Source organism: Acinonyx jubatus, chromosome B1, assembly GCF_027475565.1.
Source record: "Acinonyx jubatus isolate Ajub_Pintada_27869175 chromosome B1, VMU_Ajub_asm_v1.0, whole genome shotgun sequence".
NCBI lineage: Eukaryota > Metazoa > Chordata > Mammalia > Carnivora > Felidae > Acinonyx > Acinonyx jubatus.
The window spans coordinates 194,829,854-194,844,508 of NC_069382.1; the positions used below are offsets into that span (position 1 = coordinate 194,829,854).

The 14,655-nt window shown below is 49.6% G+C and overlaps 1 protein-coding gene across 9 annotated transcripts in view; it reads left to right on the forward strand.

Annotated features, from left to right (window-relative positions):
- The window catches only part of SLC2A9 (solute carrier family 2 member 9), a 269,728-nt gene that overhangs the window by 92,633 nt on the left and 162,440 nt on the right, over positions 1–14,655 (forward strand). For all 9 annotated transcript variants that reach the window (XR_008296422.1, XR_008296421.1, XM_053217574.1 and 6 more), the window contains one exon: positions 5,823–5,968. Coding sequence is in view for 7 of the 9 variants with exons in the window: in XM_053217574.1 (XP_053073549.1) it covers positions 5,823–5,968 (146 nt within the window). In the remaining 2 variants the exon portion in view is untranslated. The remainder of the gene's footprint in view (positions 1–5,822; positions 5,969–14,655) is intronic.

Sequence of the window (14,655 nt, forward strand, 5' to 3'; positions counted from 1 at the left end):
AGCAATAAAAACGAACAGATTACAGCTGTGTGCTACAGCACGGATGCATTTCACGTTCGTGAGAAACACAAAAGAGATGAAATACCCGAGAAATACATCCCCTGTGATTCTGTGTACACGCATCTTTGGTGACAGCATCAGGCTGGTGGTGACCTTGGGGGAAAAGGGAGAGGATGGTGGTCCTGAGGAAGCACAGGGTGCGGCTTCCGGGGGGCTGGTATTGTAGGTTGATTCTTGTGTGTGTGTGTGTGTGTGTGTGTGTGTGTGTGTGTGTGTGTGTAGGTTGATTCTTGACCTGGGTGGGAGTTGCACAGGTGTGCGCATTTTGTGATGATTCATCAGACTACACGCATATTATCTGTGCAATTTAAAAATATATGTCATAATTTGGGGTGCCTGGGTGGCTCAGTTGGTTAAGCGTCCACCTTCGGCTCGGGTCACGATCTCGTGGTCCGTGAGTTTGAGCCCCGCGTCAGGCTCTGGGCTGATGGCTCAGAGCCTGGAGCCTGCTTCCGATTCTGTGTCTCCCTCTCTCTCTGCCCCTCCCCCATTCATGCTCTGTCTCTCTCTGTCCCCAAAATAAATAAACATTAAAAAAATTTTTTTTTTAAATAAAAAAAAATAAAAATATATGTCATAATTTGGGGCGCCTGGGTGGCTCAGTCGGTTGAGCGTCCGACTTCGGCTCGGGTCATGATCTTGTGGTTTGTGAGTTCAAGCCCCTCATCGGGCTCTGGGCTGACAGCTCGGAGCCCGGAGCCTGCTTCGAGTTCTGTGTCTCCCTCTCTCTCTCTGCCCCTCCCCACCCCTGCTCACACTCTGCTTTCTCTCTCTCTCAAAAATAAATAAACATTGGGGCGCCTGGGTGGCGCAGTCAGTTAAGCGTCCGACTTCAGCCAGGTCACGATCTCGCGGTCCGTGAGTTCGAGCCCCGCGTCGGGCTCTGGGCTGATGGCTCAGAGCCTGGAGCCTGTTTCCGATTCTGTGTCTCCCTCTCTCTCTGTCCCTCCCCCGTTCATGCTCTGTCTCTCTCTGTCCCAAAAATAAATAAACGTTGAAAAAAAAATTTAAAAAAAAAATAAATAAATAAACATTGAAAAAACTTTTTAAAAAGTATATGTCATAATTTGATTTTCAAAAGTCAAGACTTACTACATTCAGTAAATACTTTGGACTGGACTCAAATTTTTCTTTACCCCAGTAGGAAAATGTACATTTCCAGGTGTCCCTAGAGTATTTCTTTCAGCATCTCTGATTTCCCTCGAAAATGTTTTCCAAGGTCCCTTCTGCTTTTTGAGGGCTAAGAGCTGACAATCCAATTGGACTCTGAGAAGAATCGGAGAGCTAAGCTCACCTGTGTGAGGGCGTGTGCCCTGACTGCTCCTTGCACACCATCAGACCGTGCACCCTGAGGAAGGGGAAGGCCTTCTGGAAGGTGTAGCAGGCTCGGTACATTGGGACTGTTGTGATGTTTTAGATACAAGGCAGGCTGCCCTCTGCTCACTTCTCGGAGTCTCTGCTCGCTGTCTGACTGCCCACCGGGGGGCCTGCTCCCATAGACCACAGTTGTAACCAGGGACCAGCCTGCCAGGGTCCGCGACTCCAGATCGCTGGTATTTGCTGACCCTGGCCTTTCTGAGCCGGGATTAAACAAATAACAGTAGAGCAGTAGTGGGCGGGAACCCATTCAGTACGTGGTTTGTTTCTTTTTTATTTATTTATTTTGAGAGAGAGAGAGAGAGACAGAGAGAGGCAGAGAGAGAGGCAGAGACAGAGAGAGAATCCCAAGCAGGCTCTGCACCATCAGCGCAGAGCCCGACGCGGGGTTTGAATCTACATACCGCAAGATCGTGACCTGAGCCAAAATCAAGAGTCTGACCTTAACCCACTGAGCCACCCAGGCCCCCATAATACACGTTAATCAAGCCCCTGTCTGTCCCAGGGCTGGCGCTGCAGGTGCTGTGCTCTCAGGGAGCTTCACTGTGGCTGCGGGTGAGGAAACAGACGGTCGAGTAAATACCAAACAGGAAACATGCAGAAAGCACTAAGCACTCGGGGGAGCCAGGACTGGATGCAGAGACAAAGAGCTGGGGAAGGGGCCAGTTCCAGCAGGTGGCCAGGGAAGGCCTCAGTGAGGGGGTGTGCTAGTCTCCCGGGGGCGGGCCTCAAACAATAGAGATCATGCTATCAGAGTTCAGAGGCCAGAAGCCCAACATCAAGGTGCGGGCAGGCTTTGTTCCTTCTCGAGGCTCTGAGGGTGAACCTGTTCTGTGCTCTCCACCCCTTGGCCTTCCCTGACTGGCGTCTCTCTTGTCCCTGTCCCCATCTTCACATAGCCTCCTTCTCCGTATCTTCACATGACCTCTTATAAGGATGCCAGTCATTGAATTTAGGACCCACCCTTATCCGGTATGACCTCCTCTTAACTTGAGTACATCTGCAAACAACTTCCAAATGAGGTCACTTTGCTGGGGGCTTCGTAAGACAGGAAGCACAGGCGGGGGTCAGCTTATGGGGCTGTGACAACGAAGGTTCCAGATAAACAGAGCAGCAAAGGCCAATATCCTACAGTCAGTATGCTCCTAGGGTTCAGCGAACCCCAAGGCTGGGGGCCCCTGGGGAGGAAGAGTGGCAAGAGATGGGGGTCGTGGGCCGAGAGAGGCCACTCAGGGGTGTGGGATGCCTGGTGCAGCACTACGGGCCTCGGATGACCTACCCCCTGGTTTGCCTGGGACGAAGGACTTCCAGTGCTAAAACCGGGACAGTCCCCAGCCAACTGGCATGTGGTGGCTTTCATGTAGACTGCCTCCTCATTCGGCCCCGGTTTAGCCACTAGCATCGCATTTTGCCATGTCATTTCACAGCTGGGAGAGGAGAATGGCCACCACTTATCGACAGCTTACTGTATGCAGGCACCTGCAAAGCATTTCACATACATCTCACCTGTGCACAGCACCTGTGTGAAGGGGGTATAATTACTGTCCCAGCTGTGGCTCCGTGCCCTTCACCGCCACCTCGCCGCCTCTTTCCCACCAGCTTTATCATTTCCTCATTCATTTTTTGAGAGGTGATTAGCCCCAGCGGGGAGGAGGAGCATCGGGGAAAGGAAACTGACAGTTTTTTAAGTGCCTGTCAAGTGACCACACGTGAGGCAGAAGCCTTATGTGTGATAATTTCATTGCCACTGCAACAGAAATAGACAGCAATTATTACCCTAATTTTATAGATCAGGAAGCCGAGGCTAGGAGAAGCTAATTGACTTGATCAAGGTCACCTGGCGAGGAAGCCGGGGCTCTGGGACTTGAGTCCTTGTACGTGTCTCCTGCTGTGGCGCTCCCCACCCCAGGCAGCAAGGTGCCAAGCTGGTCCCCGGCCAGCCAGTGCTTCCACGAGGCCAGCTGTTTTCAGCGTGTGTATTTTGGATAAAAATTCAAACAGCATCTGGCTTATGTTGTGACTTTGCAGATAATTCCCATCTCTTTGTACCTTAAGCGTGTTTGCCTTTCTGGTGAGGCAGGAAAAGTTGTTCTGGGCTGCGATGCAGTGAAAGAGATCCTCAGCTTATAAATTGGGTCACATAGTCCCTCTCCTAATTTTTTTTTTTTTTTAAAGGAAGGGCCTCTCTGACGGCTGGCGACTGGGGCGAATTCAGCTTAACTTGAAGCACGTTGATTGGTACCTAGAGTGTTTCGGGAGGTGCAAGAGGCATGGGGAGGCCAGGGAAGGAAAGAAATGTTTGATGCCCTCACAGTCTGGTGAAAAGTCAGGCAATAAGAATGAGTGCTGTCGGCACTGATTTGTAGAGCACTGTACAGTGAGCAGACGCGAACTCTCCCAGCCGCCCTGTGCAGTTAGGCTCAGTTCTTAGCCCATCTGCAGAGAGGGAAGCCGAGGCCTTGAGACGCTAACTCCCCCAGCCAAGGCCTCATGGCCTGTAAGTTATAGGGATTCTCCCTGGGAGGCAGTGTGGCTCTGGGGTGTGCCGTCTGTGCTCCAGACGAGCCGTGAGTCAGCCTGCGATAAGGTCTATAGACCTTTGTGGGCCTGTAAAGGGATTTGAGAATAGCCTTGCCCAGGTACAGGTGGAAAACTGGGCTTCTTGAAACTGACAAGCACTCTATAAAATGTTGTAAAATGGGTATAATAGTATCTACCCTACCTGAGTCCCGTGACTTACATAAAGAGACACGGTCAGCTAGTGGGAGAAGCTCAAGTTCTAGAATCGGAGACCTGACCTGTTGGGCAAAATAATCTCTTCGGGCCTCTCTGGCCATCACTTGGTGATTTGGGAAAGTTACTCCATTTGTGCCTCAGTTTCCTCATATTTAGAATAAGGATAACGGTAGTACATTTACTTCAGTGGGTTACTATGAAAATATGTAAGTTAATAAACGTAGAGATAAGAAGGATCCCGCTACTTGGTAAACACTAGGTGTGTTGGCTGCTAAACACCACCTGTACCATCTGCTACCACTACCTCCGCTCTCATTGCCACTCTCGCCACTGTCACCACCTCCTCCATCAGCATTATCATCACCACCATCACCACCACCACCTCTACCATCATTACCACCATGACCACCACCTCTGCCACCACCACCATCACCTTCTCCATCATCACCACCTCTTCCACCACTACTGCCATCACCACCACCACCACCACCACCACCACCGCCTCTTCCACCGGCACCATCATTTTCTCCACCATCACCACCTCTTCCACTACTACCACCGTCACCATCATCACCACCACCATCACCGCTACCACCTCCATCACCACCACCATCACCATCACCATCACCGTCATCATCACCATCTCCACCACCACCACCACCGCCATTGTCACCATCTCCACCACCGCCATCATCACCACCATCATCATCATCATCACTACCACCACCTTCACTATCACCACGACCACCATCACCACCACCACCATCATCATCGTCATCACCACCACCACCACCTTCACTATCACCACCACCGCCATCATCACCACCTCTCCCATCATTACCACCTCGCCACCATCACTACCTTCTCCACCACCTCTTCCACCACCACCACCACCATGACCACTACCACCTCCATCACCACCATTACCACTGCCATCACCATCATCACCACCTCTTCCACCAGTACTGCCTCTTCCACCACTATCACCACCATCACCACCGCCATCACCATCACCACCACCGCCATCACCACCACGATCGCCGCTACCACTTCCATCACTACCACCACCAACCCATCATCACCCTCATCATCATCACCACCACCACCACCACCACCTTCACTATCACCACCACCGCCATCATCACCACCTCTCCCATCATTACCACCTCGCCACCATCACTACCTTCTCCACCACCTCTTCCACCACCACCACTACCATGACCACTACCACCTCCGTCACCACCATCACCACCGCCATCACCATCACCACCACCGCCATCACCACCTCGATCGCCACTACCACTTCCATCACTACCACCACCACCCCATCATCATCACCCTCATCATCACCACCACCACCACCTTCACTGTCACCACCACCACCGCCACCATCGTCATCTGTTTTCCCTTCTATGAAATCTGCCTCCCAGCCATGCCTTCTGGATTAAACGATACAGGCCATGTCAAAGCATCAGCGATTGGTGCAGAAAGCTTGGGGTAGTGTTGTGGCTGCAGCACTGTTCTTATCAGGGCACGGCAGAGGGGGGGCCCTGACCCATCTCCCTCGAGGGAGACAGCCCTCTCGCTGACCAGGGTGCTCCTCCCGCAGAGAAGACAGACCTCTCACAGCTGCCGTTGTTCCTTCACAGGCATCGCCCTCAGCGCGCTTCCCATGTACCTGAACGAGATCTCGCCCAAGGCGATCCGTGGCTCTCTGGGGCAGGTGACCGCCATCTTCATCTGCGTTGGCGTGTTCGTGGGGCAGCTGCTGGGCCTGCCTGAGCTGCTGGGAAAGGTAAGTGCGGCTCGCCAGCCATCCGTGTCTGTTGTTATTTGATGCCACCCTCTCAGCTCCCCACATCCCTTCCGGGACCAGGGGTGGTTGCAGGTGAGCCCTTCCTCCAAAGGCTTGTCCGTGGCGTCCCTGAGCACGCAGGCCTCTCACTCACCACTGGAGGACAGTTATCGAGTTCCTTCGACTGCGTTTGATTTTTTGTTTTTTTCCAGAACATAAAGTATACATAACAAATGCAAACCTTAACAGAATGTTCAGATCCACCCACCCAATAACTGTTGTCAGCAGCTAATTTGTATTCATTTAGGCGTTTTTCTTTGCTACTACAAACTCATATAAACATATAGTTGTTGTTGTTTTTGTTTTAATGGAACCATGCCACACGCATTGTTCTGCAACTTGGCTGTTTTCACTTACTGTATTTGGGGCATCTTTCCAAGATGTTTTGCTCTGCTCTACCTCACTCTGTCTTTCCTACATAAACATGTTAGTTGCAGTCTTCTGTTTTGGGAAGCAGGAGGGCCTGACTTTGAATCCCAGTTCAACAGCTGACTTGCCTTCTGGCCTTGGCAGGAAGGAAAGCCTTGCCCCGGGTTGGGGGGGGGGGGGGGAGGGTGATAAGGGAGGGGAGGACTTACAGAGACCAGAGAGAGGCCTGGAGGCTGTGGCTCTCTCTCCGGGTAGAGGGGAAGGGGATGACCTGCTGTCGGAGCGTCCCGCCGGGATGAGGAGGGAGAGCGTGGCCTCCCCACAGACAGCGGAAGGTTGGGGGGTGGGTCGGGAGGAGTTGAATCTCGGGGTGATGGGGGTGGTGCCTGCCACGGTCTTGCACTTGAGCGGAGCACAGCTGACCAGCCCCGTGAGCGGCGCCCCTGCTCCAGCAATAGGAGTGCTCATGACAATGCGCACGTCTTGCGCACTCGTTTTTTTGTGCCATCCCGAGCCTCACGGCTGCTCTGTGGGTGGCTCCCCTCTGCAGCTGTGGACATGGAAGCAGAGAGAGGTGAGGTCAGACCTGACTGGTGGCTGAAACCGGAACCTGGGTCTGTCTGCTTCCAGACCCATGTATGGGGCGTGTCTCACACAGCTAAGAAGGGACACGCTGGGTCCTGTGGGAGCGGGAGCAAGATCCCGACACGGATTCTCACGTGCGCGTTCTTTCTGTGCATCAAGCAGTTCTCTGACACCTGCCGGGTGTCCTGTGAATCCACGCAATTCTGACACCATCTACTTGGACGCAGTGTCAGACCCCACAGGGTCAGGGCTCAGTCCCACGAGGCTGTCCCCACTTCAGAGGCCAGTTGCAAGTCTAGGTTGTCCCCTGTGCTTCCGACCAACTGGCCATAAATCAGTGGTTCCTACGACCTTCTCCTTGAGTTGGGTTAATTTGCTAGAACAGCTCACAGAACACAGGGACCCATCGACCCACGAGGTGACGGGTTTCTCACAAAAGGGTAGAACTCAGAACAGCCAGAGAAAGGAGACACGCAGGGAAAGGCAGAGGGGGGGCATGGAGTTTCCCTGCCCCCTCTGGGACGTCACTCTCCCAGAATCTGTGTTCGCCCACCTGAAGCTCTTGGAACCCCATCCTTTGGGGGGTTTGTGGAAGCTTCCTTACAAAGCAAAGATTGATTAGATCATTGGCCATTGGCGACTGAACTCAGTCTCTGTCCTGTCCCCTCCCTGGAAGTTCCGGGTCACTTGGTTTTCTCCACGGTTACCCAGCCCCCTTCCTCAGGTGCCTTCCAAAGTCACTTCGTTAACATAAATGCGGGTGTGGCTTAAAGAGCTTTGTTATGATTATTGAGACACCTTTATTGCTCTCATCTCTTAGGAAATCTCAAGGGTTTTGGGAGCTCTGTGCTAGAAGTAGGCAGGAGACCAAATATATGTTTCTTTTTATAAATCACAATAAGACAGTAAGAGCTTACACTGGGAGAATACCAGCCCCTTTATGCCTTACCCTTAATAAGCCGAGGGCCAGCCCCTGCCTCATTCAGGGAAGGTTTTATAAGCTGAGGATTATGATAAGATTATGGGAGCTGGATGGCATTTATCCCTTAAAAATGTTTTTGGGGGCACCTGTGTGGCTCAGTTGGTTAAGCATCTGACTTCAGCTCAGGTCATGAGCCCGCAGTTCACGAGTCCGAGCCCTGCGTCAGGCTCTGTGCTGACCGCTCAGAGCCTGGAGCCTGCTTCGGATTCTGTGTCTTCCTCTCTCTCTGCCTGTCCCCTGCTCGTGCTCTGTCTCTCTCTCTCAAAAGTAAATAAAAACATTAAGAAAATGTTTTTGAATGTTTGCTAACACTTTTTATTGTGGTAAAATATACATAAGGTTGACCATTTGCAGCATTTTGACGTCTACATTCCCATAGCATCATACGTGACTTTTTATACTTCACCTGATGGAGGTCACTTCCGAAGCATCTACTTCCTATCTTTTATTATCAGCCCTTTGGGGTTATTATGGCCGCGATTTTTTTCTCTTTTGCAAAAACAGAAATAACGCACACTTAATATTTGTGGTTGCCACACGCATGGTGATTTCTAGAATTAGTGCAAGCAGGTGGGAAACAATCTCCTTACCAAAGTGAGATCCCACATTAGAGAGGCTCTTTTGCTTTTTGTTTTCAAAATATTTTAAAATTCTGAAAGTCAACGTTATGTGTGTGGCAAAAATAAAAACATTATAACAATCACAGCCTCTGTTCTTTACATGTAAAAATGTATTTATTTATTTTTTAATGTTTATTTATTTTTGAGACAGAGAGAGACAGAACATGAGTGAGGGAGGGGCAGAGAGACAGGGAGACACAGGCAGCAGGCTCCAGGCTCTGAGCTGTCAGCACAGAGCCCGACACGGGGCTTGAACTTGTGAGCCGTGAGATCATGACCTGAGCCAAAGTCAGACACTCAACCGACTGAGCCACCCAGGTGCCCCATAAAAACATATTTTAAAGTCAACAGAGAGACCTGTTGTCCTCCCAGAGTGAAAAAGTAAATAAGCATCTGCTTCAGTAGAGGCTAAGTTTTTCTCTTTCAGGGGAATTCCAATTCCTCATTGGACTCCTCTCTTGTAAATCAGTGTCCGGTCCTTTCTGCCACCAGGCTGGGGTCCTGTCTCAGCTCAGGTTGCTGTCAAATACCAGAGGCTGGGCGGCTTGAGAGCAAGAGAACTCTTCTGCATGTCGCTGTCCAGTTCTCCCAGCACCATTTGCTAAAGAGACTGTCTTTTTTCCATTGGATGCTCTTTCCCACTTTGTCAAAAATTAGTGGGCCGTGCGTTTGTGGGTCCAATTCTGGGTTCTCTATTCCATTCCATTGGTCTACGTGTCTGTTTTTGTGCCAATACCATGCTGTCTTGATGATTACAGCTCTGTAGTACAGGCTAAAGTCTGGGATTGTGATTCCTCCCGCTTTGGTTTTTTTCTTCAATATTACTTTGGCTATTTGGGGTCTTTTGTGGTTCCATAAAAATTTTAGGATTGTTTGTTCTAGCTTTGAGAAGAATGGCGGTACAATTTTGATTGGGTTTGCGTTGAATGTGTAGATTGCTTTGGGTGGTATTGACATTTTAACAATATTTATTCTTCCAATCCATGAGCAGGGAATGTCTTTCCATTTCTTTGTGTCTTCTTCAATTTCCTTCATAAGCTTTCTACAGTTTTCAATGTACAGATCTTTTACATTTTTGGTTAGGTTTATTCCTAGGTGTTCTATGGTTCTTGGTGCAACTGTAAATGGGATCGGTTTCTTTATTTCTCTTTCTGTTGCTTCATTATTGGTGTATAAAAATGCAGCTGATTTCTGTGCATTGATTTTGTACCCTGCGACTTTGCTGAATTCATGTATCAGTTCTAGGAGTCTTTTGGTGGAATCTTTCAGGTTTTCCAAGTAAAGTATCATGTTGTCTGTGAAAAGTGTAAGTTTCATTTCTTCTTTGCCAGTTTTGATGCCTTTTATTTCATTTTGTTGTCTGATTGCTGATGCTAGGACTTCCAACACAGTTAACTAGACCACTTTCTTAAACTGTACACAAAAATAAACTCAAAATGTATGAAAGACCTAAATGTGAGACAGAAAACCATCAAAAACCTAGGGGAGAAAGCAGGCAACAACCTCTTTGACCTCAGCCACAGCAATTTCTTACTCAACACATCTCCAAAGGCAAGGAAATTAAAAGCAAAAATGAGCTTTTGGGACCTCATCAAGATAAAAAGCTTCTGCACTGCAAAGGAAGCAATCAGTAAAACTAAAAGGCAACCAATGGAATGGGAGAAGATATTTGCAAATGACATATCAGATAAAGGACTAGTCTTCAAAATCTATAAAGAACTTACCAAACTCCATACCCGAAAAACAATCCAGTGAAGAAATGGGCAGAATAGACACTTCCCTAAAGAAGACATCCAGATGGCCAACAGACACATGAAAAAATGCTCAATGTCACTCATCATCAGGTAAATGCAAATCAAAGCCACCCTGAGATACCACCTCACACCGGTCAGAGTGGCTAAAATGAAAAAATCAGGAAACTATAGATGCTGGCGAGGATGTGGAGAAACGGGAACCCTCTTGCACTGTTGGGAATGCAAACTGGTGCAGCCGCTCTGGAAAACAAAAAATTAAAAATAGATCTACCCTAATGACCCAGCAATAGCACCGCTAGGTATTTACCCAAGGGATACAGGAGTGCTGATGCACAGGGGCACTTGTGCCCCAGTGTTTCTAGCAGTGCTTTCAACAATAGCCAAATTATGGAAAGAGCCTAAGTATCCATCAACTGACGAATGGATAAAGAAGATGTAGTTTATATGTATACAATGGAATACTACTTGGCAATGAGAAAGAATGAAGTCATGCCATTTGCAGCAACATGGATGGTACTGGAAGGTATTATGCTAAGTGAAATAAGTCAGTCAGAGAAAGACAGATATCATAGGTCTTCACTCATATGTGGAACTTGAGAAACTTACCAGGAGACCATGGGAGAAGGGAAGGGGGAAAAATAGTTATAAACAGAGAGGGAGGGAGGCAAACCACAAGAGACTCTTAAATACAGAGAACAGGGGCGCCTGGGTGGCTCCGTCGGTTGAGCGGCCGACTTCGGCTCAGGTCATGATCTCGCGGTCCGTGAGTTCAAGCCCCGCGTCGGGCTCTGTGCTGACAGCTCAGAGCCTGGAGCCTGTTTCAGACTCTGTGTCTCCCTCTCTCTGACCCTCCCTAGTTCATGCTCTGTCTCTCTCTGTCTCAAAAATAAATAAATGTTAAAAAAAAAATTAAAAAAAAATACAGAGAACAAACTGAGGGTTGGGGGGGAGCAGGGCAGAGGGGAAAATGGGTGATGGGCATTGAGGAGGGCACTTGTTGGGATGAGCACTGGGTGTTGTATGTAAGCCAGTTTGACAATAAATTATATTAAAAAAAAAAAAAAAGAACGAGAGAACTGACTCCTTGCAGTTCTGGAGGCAGGAAGCCTGGGACCAGGATGTCAGCGCGAGCAGGTTCTGGTGAGGGCCCACTTCCTGCCTCGTGGACGGCCGCCTTCTCTCTGTGTGGTCAAATGGGGAGACAGATCCTCTTTCTAGTACAGGGCTCCACCCTCATGACCTGATCACCTCCCAGAGGCTCCATTCCTAACATCATTGCCTCGAGGTGAAGTTTCAACATGTGATTTTTTGGGGGGACACCAACATTCCATCCGTAGCAGGCCCTTTGGTCTTTCGTGAACCTCTGTCTTCTCCTGTCATTTGCTCACTCCTTTACCCGTCCAGCACACTCTGGAACACTGAGCTGGATGCTGGAGCTGCAGCTTTGGGCACGTCCACAAGCTGGTATATTCTGCACCTTTATGATGACCACGGTCCGCATGGACTGTGTGACCCTGGGAAGGTCACCCACCTCCGCGAGCCAGGGGCCCCCTTGGTGGCAGGCATGCTTGCAGGTCCTCGAGCTCCACTCCAGCATGCCTTCCTCTGGGGAGCTCCTCTGACAAACAGTGACACTGTGCAGCACGTCCCCAGAACAGACACCCTGCGCACGTCCCCGTCCCATGCTTTATTTCTGTTGGCTTCAGCTTCTTTTCCGTCCAGTAGATCCTGTCTTACAGACGTGTGCGTGCACAAAATCCAGAGGTTTGCAAGTTTATTCACTCATCCAGAAAGTGTTTTAGACAGCTTTTCTGTACCACGTGTTGGACTGGTTCCTGGTAGCCGTGCACAGAGGTCAGACTAGTCCTTGCCCTTGGGGAGTTCACAGGAAAGACAGGTAACCGAAGATGACCAGCATGATGGGGGAAAGGTAGGACACTATCCTAGAGCGGGTGCCAGGAATGGTTGGTTGTCCTGTGAGAAGTGACATGTAAACTCATGCCTTGAGGGTTGGTAGGATTTACCCAGGCCAGGAGGGTGGGGGCAGACAGGGGAGAGTGTTTCAGGCAGAGGACACAGTATAAGTGAAGGCCCTGTCATTTGTCTAGAGGCAAAACCCCAGGGGCACTAGGGCACTGAGAGGGAGAGGGGTGGGGGCATGGAAAGGCAAGCGGGGGCCACACACTGTGAGTACAGTGAAGGGCAGGCAAGATGAGGGGCTTCAGTGGCCCTGTGATGGCTGGGGGGACATGCCTTGTTCAGTGAGAGCAGCTGCTACTGTTTCCGTGGCAGATACTGGGCTGCAGGTGATCAGTTTTCTGATTTTCAAGAGAAGTTAGAATCCAGATCTTCATGTCAAATTTCTTGATTTTTTTTTAAAAAAGTTTTACTGATTTATTTTGAGAGAGAGAGAGAGAGCAGGGGAGGGGCACAGAGAGAGGGAGAGAGAGAGAATCCCAAGCAGTTTTTGCACTGCCAGTGCAGAGCCAGACGTGGGGCTCAATCTCACGAACTGTCGTATCATAACCTGAGCAGAAAGCAAGAGTTGGATGCTTAATGGACTGAGCCACCCAGGTACCCCTACTTTTTGATTTTAAAATATTGGAAACCAGTTGACCTTGAAAAAAACCCTCTCATTTGTGGTCTGGATCCTGCCTCGTGGGCCGCTTTTCACACATGAGGAGCGTGGGCACCTGTGGAGGCTTCTCTTCATTCGGGAGCACTGAGCCATCATCCCCCAGTGGCAGTAGGACAAGATGTATACTTAAAAGAAAGACTTGGGCTGCCACGTGGAGAGCATATTGGATCCCAGCCAAACCCGGAGAGACTGCGCTGGTCCGGTGGGGAGACAGGAGCTTGGTTTCGAGTAGTGGGGGGGGTCAAGTGGACACGCTCCATGGGGAATGGCGGCGTGCCTTGTTAGAAGTGGGAGGAGTCAGGGTATCTCCTGGTGTGTGGCAGGTCAGCCAGGTAAAGTGGGGCACCAGATGCTGAGATAGGGAGCCCCGGAGGAGAAGCAGCTTCACAGATGCAGCTTCAAAGATGGCAAGGTCACTGAAAGGAACCGTCCAAATCACAGAGCAACTTGAAGGTGGAGCTGACTTGAGGCCCCGGGTGCGTGGATTCCCAGGCAGGTGCTCCCTCAGCAACAGGTGCGGTGCGCAGGCCCGCCTTCTGGCCCCTAGCCAGCTGAGCAGGTATGCCATTGGTGCCCAGGGACTGTCTTTTCCCATCAGATTGGATTTTTCCAGCATCTTGGACCTGGCCACAGGCTGTTAACTCGGTGAATGCCTTATTTTCAAATCCATGCTCCAGGAAGATGGATGTTGGGCTTCTGGTACAGGAAGGAATGTCAGGTCAGAACTTTTCATTCATCTCAGTGGGGATTGGTGGTATTCTGGCTACATGAGACACACAGTTATTTCACTGAGTGTCAGAATCTCATTTTCTCTGTGTTCATCCTGTTTCTCAGTTACCTTCAAAGACAGGGACGACTCGGCTTGTGAAAAGGAAAAAGAAAAGTAAGAAGGGAAGGACTGCATTTACATGCAAACGATTGCTTTGAAATGCAGAGGTTGGAGGGAGTAGTGGGAGGACTTCTAGCACAGTCGCCAGAAGGCCAGATGGGGAAGTGAATGTGGGAATTAACACTTGTGCTGCGAATTTAATCAAACACACATTGTAAAACATGTGGGAGTTGAACATTTATGTGACATTTTATGCTTCCAAAGGATATTTTGCAAACCTATTGATTAGCTATTTCTCCTGCGGTGAGGAAGAAGAAAGGAACTTCCATGAAAATTGTAGGCAGAAGTGGGAGAAGACAGGGGAACAACTTGGGGCCGGAAATGCTAGGTTTCGACCACCTGGGGAACATCCGTGGTGGGTGAGCTACCAGGCCAGGGAAGACCTGTGCCAGTTCAGGGCTCATCATTGTTCTACTGGGGACACACTTCTCCCACGACTGACATCCATTGTGTTCTTTTGTAGAAATATTGTGGGCTCAGCTCAGAAAATTTGAAAAACAGAAAAGGAAGTAAAGCCACTTGAAATTCGGCCATGTTAGGGAAGGATGGTACTCTCAGTATTTTGGTCCGTTTCCTTCTGTGTTTCCATGTATCTGTTACACGGTTGAGATTACCGTGCCTAGCTTTATGTTCTGCTTTTAAAGAATCACTTACTACCACATCAGGTTCATTGCTCTGCATCACTAAAGATTCTTTACAAGCACATTCATAAAGTGTAAATAAACCTTTCATCAGCATCACCGGGTTCCATCACAAAGGGTATAGGGAGCCATTGTCCGGTGTTGAACAC